The 10,278-nt window shown below is 37.6% G+C and overlaps 1 protein-coding gene across 3 annotated transcripts in view; it reads right to left on the minus strand.

Annotated features, from left to right (window-relative positions):
- The window catches only part of LOC114350766 (MOB kinase activator 2), a 53,719-nt gene extending 43,715 nt beyond the window's left edge, over positions 1–10,004 (minus strand). For 2 of the 3 annotated variants that reach the window (XM_028301687.1, XM_028301686.1), the window contains exon 1: positions 9,497–10,004. In XM_028301687.1, the coding sequence (XP_028157488.1) occupies positions 9,497–9,501 (5 nt within the window). In that variant the 5' untranslated portion in view covers positions 9,502–10,004. Of the gene's footprint in view, positions 1–3,853; positions 4,251–9,496 lie in introns of those variants that run through there. The other variant, XM_028301681.1, reaches the window with a different exon arrangement.
- Between the last annotated feature and the right edge of the window lie 274 nt (positions 10,005–10,278).

The raw sequence follows: 10,278 nt of genomic DNA on the forward strand, positions 1-10,278 counted from the left end.
CAACGTTTTGTATAAAAGTCAGTGTCAGTTTTAACACCGAGCCCTCAAACACTGATGAATGAAATGATGCATTAAATCAAGTTAATTATGAAGTGGAGGCGTTCTTATACACTCGACATCAAATAAATCGCACCTCCCGCGACAAGCCATTTCAAATGTATGCATCCCCACTTGCTACCAATATTGGCACCATTTAAAAGCCTTGTTCTAAACTTCGTTTCATTAAAAGAAAGGTTTTTACCTTAAAAATGTGTCTTTAGAAGGATCCAGAGTCACTTCTTCAAAAAATAGGTAGTTACGCTTGAGACAACTTTTATGGCTATAAAACTGTTGAGATTAATCGCTATCCATCTGTTAAAGAGGACACGTGAAATCATTATTTGATTTTATAACCATAAAAATTGGTCTAATTGATCCCAGAGGTGAGCCCCAAGTGAGGTCTTTTTTTAAGTCACATTTATCGATTAAGAAATTAAATGTGTTAATCTTTAATAAGTTTATTTATTGGGCTTTCAAATAACACCAATATTTTTGATTGTGTCAGAAGAAAACCTTTAAAGTTCGCGTCGCGGAAGGTGCGGTTTATTTGATGTTGACTATAGTATGTATTGCAACAATATCTCGATTCTTTGTTGAAGTAAGCAAAGTTTGACCGGTGACATCATGCATGCTTATTGAGATGTTTTGTTAGGTTTATTTAAGTTTACAATTAGCTTTTACGTGTGAAACTAGGAGTTGTTGCGGAGTGTCACTGCGAAACAGCAGCCGCTATTCATTGCTTACGAACGAGAAATCTGTGTAGATGTTACCGAAAATGTGTATAATCCGGCATTTTACACAATACCTAGGCAATTATCATAATTTTAAAAGTCCTGGCCTATAGAAAACCGATAGGGATGCTACCTTACGGCGATGGTCAACTTATTACAAGACCCTTAGCTATAATATAAAAAAAAACCGGCCAAGTGCGTGTCGGACTCACGCACAAAGGGTTCCCCGTGCCATTGATTTACGAATTTTTTTTATTAATTTAAGTTATTTGTATGAAATATTACGCGGTAATAAGCGGTTTACGATTTAAGAGGTATTAAAAAAAACTACTTACTAGATCTCGTTCAAAACAATTTTCGTTGGTAGTTTTTATAGTAATGTACATCATATTTTATGTTTTTTTTTAGATTTTTCATTTTAGAAGTTAGAGGGGGGGAGGACCAACTTAGGGACCTAGCTGTTCGCCGAAAAAGGTACGATGCTTACGTCAATGTAAAACCGCTGAACATGTGATGCGATAACTTGAGGAATGATAGGTATAATATCGTCAGTCACCGCACGAGAAGCAGTCCTTTAACTCCCTTGCTTGAATCACAGTTAGTGTGCCGATAGGTTCAAAGAACAATACCTACCTGCTGTCGGCCGTTTGGTGTAGTGGTTCAGAACGGACTACTATGCCGAGAGGTCCCGGGTTCGATTCCGGCCGGGCAGAAATTGAAATGATGTATGTATTTACAAAAAAAAAGTATATAAGTATGTTTATCCCGTCGTCTAGTACCCATAGTACAAGCTTTGCTTAGTTTGGGACTAGAGGCGCAGTGTAAAATGTCCAAGGATATTTATTTATACCTACATTTTAATAAAATGTAAACCGAGACTACTCAATGGGACAACCAAACAGCAAATTATTCTATAAGTTTACCGCTGTAGGAATATTACAATTTACAAGTTTGCCTTGACGGCGGTCTCGGAATCTCAACTTCACCTATTCTATTTCTTTGCTTATCCTTTAGTTTAGAAAATAATAACAAAATCCTACAGCAGCTCTTCAGTCGTTGTTTTAAAACATAGCCGCGAAAATTCCTAGATTGTTAGGACTAGAAGCAGTAGGACTACAAGGACTAGACTCCATGGAATAGTCCATTTAGCTCAACTATATGTATATGTTACGGTCAAAGTGATAAATGTGAAAATTATGAATAATCGCCGGTTATTATGAATAATTACCGCATGATTTGGTAAATGTGATTAATATGAGGTCATTTATGTGTGTATAAAACTAAATAGGCGGCTTAGGGGTGGCCCAAGGGCCACCCCCTTAACCTATTTTTCACTTTAAATCAAAACATTATGTTATAGGCATCATGGAAAAGTAATATTATGCAAGAAACATTCCAAACTCATTATGCCAAATTATATTAATATATGATATCAAAACGTTCAAAAGTTTGGCTGTACACGAGCACGTACACAAGATGTTGTTCTCTTTTATGAAATTTGTTACTACTAAGGTTGAATTATTAAATAATCACTGTTAAATGTGATTAATTTATCACTTTTACCGCGACTGTCGGTAATTATTTATAATAACCGGTTATTATTAATAATTTATCACATTAACCGTAACATATAGACAAACAGCAAAACAAGATGTAAACTTGAATTGAGACGACAATAGGAGCCAGCCGCGCTGATTGGCTCCACTTGAGTCGCGCGCGGCCTGCTGCACATCAGCACATGTGATGGATGGCGCGATGGCGGTCCGTTATACGATGTTTGTCGCCGAATTGGAAACTTGCAATTTGCTACTCAAACTTCTAAATACACATAAGAAATACATAATTAAAATAAAATATTTCTTTCGTCTTTTTAAACGTTTTTTATGGCTTAAAAAGTTGGGTAAACTATCTCATATTTGTAAGAAACCCCATCGCGCTATTGCATGTCTAATTGTTATTGCGGTCTTTGTCTAATCAACTTTTGTATGTGAGACAGATAGGTTTACTTTTAAGGCTGAGTTGCAGCACGTACTAACATTAACTGTTAGTGTAACAACAACCGGTGTTTTTTGTATGGAGTTTGATAGATTTTTGACGTTTGTTATAGTTACAGGTGAACGGAAGACTAATATTAGGACCTGTGGATCGTGTTCAACTCGTTAAAACCACTGTAGCTCAAATTAAAGTCGCAACCATTGAATGAAAAATAACAAAACCATCCCAACTAATATTATAAATGCGAAAGTAACTCTGTCTGTCTGTCTGTCTGTTACGCTTTCCCGCTTACACCTCGCAACCGATTTTGATGAAATTTGGCATAGAGATAGTTTGAGTCCCGGGAAAGAACATAGGATAGTTTTTATCCCGGTTTTTGAAACAGGGACGCGCGCGATAAAGTTTTTCTGTGACAGACAAAATTCCACGCGGGCGAAGCCGCGGGCGGAAAGCTAGTAACCATAATATAATGGCCGTGCTTATGTTATCTTCTATCAATAAAACAAAGGAGTCGCGAGCGCGGCATGACGTCACACAGGTGTACAGTGATAAGCGCGCGGGCGATAAGCGTAGCTGCCCCCCGCACCCCGCTGCAGACTCATGGCCCATCATCACGTCCAGCAAACAACTGGGTCGATGCAATACATTCATTACTTTACTTGCTCACGTCTAACATTCAGTGTAAACATTTGCTTCAAGTTAATTAGTTGGTAAACCAATAAATAAATAAAATTCGCTTTGATTCACTAACCTACATCTAATACGATTATACATCTGTCTGTACATACAATAACCCAAAGGTGTACAATAAACATAGACCCTACTATGCAAACGAGGATAAAACAAAACTACATAATAGTGAATTTTAACTCTTTAGCATGCGCTTGTTCAGTGGGTTTTTCCTTTGGTTAGTAAATTTTCCACATAGGTCTTATTATCGTTGCGCAAACAAAAATTACAAGATAAGAAAATAAATGTTTTCCAAGTCTGAACAGAGCCAGTCATACAAATATACAGAACCACGTCATCGACTAGAATTATTGAACAAACCCCATAGGGTCGAGAGACATAGACCAAACTCGGCTGACCTGCAGAAGCACGAGACGGTGTCGTCTATATCGAGGGGCAGCACGGCGGGCAGCGGGCTGGCGGGCGGCGGCGGCACGCTGCGGTACTTGACGTGCAGCACGCGCCGCGCCGCGCGCACGCCGCTGCGCCGCAGGATGCTGCCCGGCCAGCGCCGGCCCGCCGCCTCGTCCTCGCCCGCCTCGCCGCCGCCCTCGCTCATCCTGCGCAGCCACGCCTTCACCACCATGCACCGCGCCGCACCGCACACACTGCGCACTGGCACCGGTCGGCGACCACGACGGCGGACGCGGACGTGACTCAGCGAACGCGCCCGATGGATACCCGCAGAAGCGACGAAGGCGCGAGAGACTGTCGCAAAAAACGGCGCTCACGTTTACGCGCCGCGGTCGACTGAGCGGCGCTCCGGCGCGCTCGCGCTAGCGCGGCCGCGGCGAGAGGACGCTCCCGCCGCGGCGGCCTCGCGCGAGGTGACATCACGCTTTATCAGCTTGCACCTGAAACGCTTCCACACGCGACGGTTACCACGAAAATATGTACCAATGCAATATTAACTATATATGTAGCGCCTAACCTGAGAGCCAAATCGTGTAACCTACATACGACAATTCAATAACTTTCATCCATGGATATAGAGAGGGAGCGCAGAGTGCTGAGTGTGAGGGGTAATATGCTATCACACAAGTTGTGAGGTCAGGTCAAAGCCATCAATCAACACTGATCCTTTGGATCCGTGTTAAGGCCTTTAGCAGGTTGTTGAGCCTGCCCTGTCGGCCTGACACTGCAGTACCTCGCTCCGGAATGTACCAACAACACTCGGAATACCAACGGTTTCGAGGCCCTTCTACGTTAGTGTGCTTGTGAAAGCCGATTCAAGGCAGCATCAACAAGGTACATACATATGTATTTACAAAGAGGATGTACAGGAATGACAGGATACTGAAACATCCATGGACAATATCTATGACAACTGTTGGACACATTGTTGTTTATCAAAATCGCTGAATCCTACTAATTTAAGCGACAATAGCCGAACAGGGACGCACGCTGGTTTGTAAGTATTAGTGCAATACCAATCACAAATTTTTAAAAAGACCCCGCTTACTACCGACTTTTTAGTGGTCGGTCGGTAGTTTGGTCACAGAATAAGTAATAGTACAGNTTTGGTCGGCTTCCAATTTGTATGAGGAATCGGCCGATACCCAATCGGTTTAATGAGTGTACTTCATACATGTTCATACTGATTTTATCAGTCTGACCAAAACGGCCAACAATCATTCTGTAGTATGAACGGATTTTAATCAAACTACATATACAATACAGGGTGGCCAGAAAAGTGGTCTAAAAGAAAAAAGATTCCTTACATATCGAGGTGTATCTAACTAAATCACCCCCATGTATGTTCTACGATTTTGCTTAGTTTAGGAGATTGAGTTAATTTTGTGATAGGTATTTTAAAATTTTATGACCTTGTAGGTTGACTTTTATCAGTTAATTTCTTTTTTTTTGACAGATTCTTTATTAATTTCAGATGTTTCAAAAAATAATCACCTTCCTATCTTTGTGATGTAAGATACAAAAGTGTTGCTAGAAACATTAAAATTATTGATGATGATTTTAGCAGAACTCTATCAAATTTTCAACTTAAAAGTTTAAATAAAAAAAAGAACAGGTCCAAAACCATTTTAATAACTGCTCAGTTTCCTAAACATTCAATAAATAATTTGAATTTTAATTTAGACATATAAAAAAAAATAAAAGGCTTTTGCATTCATAATAAAACAAAAAAACATGTACTTAATGGGCCACTATTTACTGTAATCGCTCCACTAAAGTGGTAAGTTGGAGATTCCGTTACATGTTTTTGACTTTCTTAGAGTGAATTAATATTGGGAATCCTCTAAGTTTATATTATGTAGAACAGATTTAAGAGACAATAACTGGACAGAACATGTTTTTATTCTTAACGAGGAAGCTCCTGCCCTCCATCACACCTGGTGGAAACTGATGATCAGGCTGAAGGTGGAAGGGAACTTCAGCTACAGAGGAACTACGGCTTCCTACCTCCAAATGAAGAAATATTATTAACTAGCTTTCCGCCCGCGGCTTCGCCCGCGTGGAATTTTGTCTGTCACAGAAAAACTTTATCGCGCGCGTCCCTGTTTCAAAAACCGGGATAAAAACTATCCTATGTTCTTTCCCGGGACTCAAACTATCTCTATGCCAAATTTCATCAAAATCGGTTGCGAGGTTTAAGCGGGAAAGCGTAACAGACAGACAGACAGACAGACAGACAGACAGAGTTACTTTCGCATTTATAATATTAGTTGGGATTTTATGCTCTGACTAGGTTATAAAACGATAACAATACCAAATGCCCAGCAGGCAATGTGTGTAAAAGATGATAGCCTTAGATTTATAAAGCCTAGATGGAGTCTTCATACAAATGCTTCGTCAAAAGTGAGGCAAAAATCTTATGTCATTACTGTCAAAACTTTGTTAAAAATGTTTAAATATGGTGATTTTTTCCAAATTTAGAGGTTTTTATCCATATTTATCGTAATAATACGTTATTACTTGTTATTTCATAATTAGCCATACTTTTCGTGTGCTATCTATCCAGAGCAAAACCATTAGAGGCATTTTTAAGATACCTCCCTATGTCAGTAACAAGATTATGTACATGGATATCAAGCTGGATACAGTGAAACAGCAAATTGAAAAGTACAGTAAAAGTTACCAACTGAGACGGGATAGTCACAGAAACGACCTCGCCTCTCAACTGCAAGGAACTGGCAGTCTCCACTTTTCCAGACTGAAGAGACATAGCATTCAAAAACCTAGCGAAAAGATTCGCAGGGAAAGAATAACAGATGACTCACTGGACTAGTCTCTTACTGAACGCCTCAAGAACCGGATTGGAATCAGACAGATGATTGGATTATTGTTTCGCGGAAACAGATTGCCAAGTAGCAGATTAGAAAAGGAAAAAAAAAAAATTCTATCTAGGCAGCAGCTCATTGGCTATAACGATATGGTTATTTTAATGTTTGACATTAGTACATAAATAATAATTATCAATACAGGCCAAAACTGTTTACTTTACACATTGCCGGTGGGCCAGCTGGTATTCTATACAATGCCTATGAATAACATACGCTGTCTAGGGAAAGTATTTATTGAACAAAAATTTATAACATTCATACTTTGCCTATGCGCCCCAGGCATTCTACACATTGACTAGGGATTGTATAGAATTCCTCAATTATACAAATTGCTGGTAACAAATGTACTGTACGAGACTTTGCCTTGCCAGATTTAATTTAATATATGAAGTAATGTTCTAAGACGTTAACTCCAAATGCTTGGTATTTATTAATATAGAAGTCCGCCTTTTACACAGTGAAACAAATTGTAATATAAATTTTCCTCCTGTATAACCTGCGATTCCCAATAAAGACTTATTATTATTTACTATTTAACTACTGTGAGTAAAGAAAGAAATAAAAATAAATTCCCAGACATTTCTTAAATCTTAATTAATAAAATAGGTAACACAAAAGTAAGTGTTGTAACCTATTACTTTCTGTATTTAGTTTACCAGTATCAATAAATAACATCTGTATTTAAATACCAACCCTGATTATTCTTGTTGATAAAACATGCATATTAGTCCAGTCATTTAAGCTTAAATTAGGTAAGAATCTCGGAATTAGAGATACCCAGCTGTAAGTCTGTAAATACTTGTATATTGACACCCTAAAAGTTGTCTCAAAACCTACATATGGTAGGGTGTAAGCAACTATTAAATTTTAAGGTCAAAGGTCACAAAAATCGGTTTTTTGCGCTTTTTTTGGAAATATCTCATTTCCTATGGGTTTTTTGCTATTTGTATTTATTATCAATATTGTAGAATACTAAATTCTCTACAAATTTTGTTTAAAAACTTTTTTTATACGGTGAACCGTTTTCGAGATAGAGGGCGGAGAGCGCGCGGTCACTGCATCACTTCAGGTCTACTTAAGCGGTTTAGATTTTTCATACAAAAGGATTTTCCCGCTAATTCCTGTGGGAATTTCGGGAATTCCTTGTTGTAACTAAGCTTTGAGTTTACTAAGGTACCTACATGCCAAATTTCAAGCGTCTAACTTCCGTTAAGCGTTTAGATTTTTCATACAAAAGGATTTTCCCGCTAATTCCTGTTCCCGTGGGAATTCCTAAGTATACTATAACCTGCCCAGGTGTATGAAGAATAATTGTACCAAGTTTCGTTAAAATCCGTCGAGTAGTTTTTGTTTCTATAAGGAACATACAGACGGACAGACAGACAGACAAAAATTTTACTGATTGCATTTTTGGCATCAGTATCGATCACTAATCACCCCCTGATAGTTATTTTGAAAATATATTTCATGTATAGAATTCTGTCCGTCTGTATGTTCCTTATAGAAACAAAAACTACTCGACGGATTTTAACGAAACTTGGTACAATTATTCTTCATACACCTGGGCAGGTTATAGTATACTTAGGAATTCCCACGGGAACAGGAATTAGCGGGAAAATCCTTTTGTATGAAAAATCTAAACGCTTAACGGAAGTTAGACGCTTGAAATTTGGCATGTAGGTACCTTAGTAAACTCAAAGCTTAGTTACAACAAGGAATTCCCGAAATTCCCACAGGAATTAGCGGGAAAATCCTTTTGTATGAAAAATCTAAACCGCTTAAGTAGACCTGAAGTGATGCAGTGACCGCGCGCTCTCCGCCCTCTATCTCGAAAACGGTTCACCGTATAAAAAAAGTTTTTAAACAAAATTTGTAGAGAATTTAGTATTCTATAATATTGATAATAAATACAAATAGCAAAAAACCCACAGGAAATGAGATATTTCTAAAAAAAGCGCAAAAAAACGATTTTTGTGACCGTTGACCTTGAAATTTAATAGTTGCTTACACCCTACCATATGTAGGTTTTGAGACAACTTTTAGGGTGTCAATATACACGTATTTACAGACTTACAGCTGGGTATCTCGAATTCCGAGGTGAACTTACTATAATGACTGGACTATATTATTAACAAGAATATTGATGCACCAATGGCTAAGTAGAAATAAGCATTAAAAAATTTAAAATTCAAAGAAAATATTTATTAGGTAGGAATCGTAAAAAGCAGTAGATTAGTCAATAAAGTATTTTCATTTTTGTTGAAGTAATTTTTTTTTTTAATGTGCAGACAACCCACTACGCAAACCGTTCTGTAAGACAATTGTAAAAAAATACATTCTGAAGCAAACTGAGCTCAGTATGAGTATTTATCTCAACTAATATCAAGTTTGAAATTGGTTGTATAAGTTTAATTGGAATCGCAATCACAATTACAATCTGAGTTACCATTGAATCAGAGTTACCATTGGAATATGTCATCATTAAGATTAAATTTTCATCATATAAATTGATGAGTAAATAAATAATATAAATGATATGATATTGATATGCCCGTATTAAATAGTGTGCAGAAAACGGACATACTCAATAATTTCAACAACATTTGTGTGAAGTTGAGATTTCAGAATTTTATTGAGACTGCATGCCTGTTTCAAGTTTTATTTGTATGTCAAACGAGAATATATCGTCATGTAACTTACCCCATGAACCAGTCGACGGTATCGCGCAGGTACTCCGGTAATCGCTCCAGCTTGATGAATTTCTTTAGCTGGTTCCCGAACAAAAACAACTACCTACTTTTGTAGGACAATGTTCAGTCGTCAGTGACGTTACAGGCAAACATTTATCGATTGTTCCATCACACTACGTACTGATAATCAACGGATTTTTTAACTAACTGTATAGTCATTGACCAATCTCAAATCTTCAGCTAACTAGAGCGTGTCACAATCACAAAATCATTGAAATGTTCTTTTACAGCAGCTGAGTTGAATTCGCCATGTTGCGCAACTCCACCATTTATTTTTAGTAAAAGTGAGGAGCAACTGATTTTAACCACGGTTTCAAATCTGCTGTAGTACAAGTATCGTAAGTCCAGTTTCGAAAGATTAATACGATCTCATGAGATTGAAAATAATGGAAGAAATTATCAGTAACAAACGATTACAACCAACAACAAAAACGAGCGACAATGGCAACATTACTTACTGTCATTACTGTCATGCTATTTTTTTTTTTGTACTCTTGGGGACACTAGAATAGTGTTTATAAATCTTCTTGAACCGAAGAAGAAGATTAAAAAAAATATACAGGTTGTTTGGCGGAAGGTTAGAAAAACTTCGTGGGCATAATAGATAAGGTCATTTTAAGAATACAAGTTCGCCCATTTGACCCTAAATGAACTGCTTTTTTTTAATTGATATTTTTGTTTTCATTTAATTTTTCCAAAATTTCATCTAAAAACTGCTTCAATTTTTTTTTC

Source organism: Ostrinia furnacalis, unplaced genomic scaffold, assembly GCF_004193835.3.
Source record: "Ostrinia furnacalis isolate ACB-3 unplaced genomic scaffold, ASM419383v2 OfSCF0971, whole genome shotgun sequence".
Classification (NCBI taxonomy): domain Eukaryota; kingdom Metazoa; phylum Arthropoda; class Insecta; order Lepidoptera; family Crambidae; genus Ostrinia; species Ostrinia furnacalis.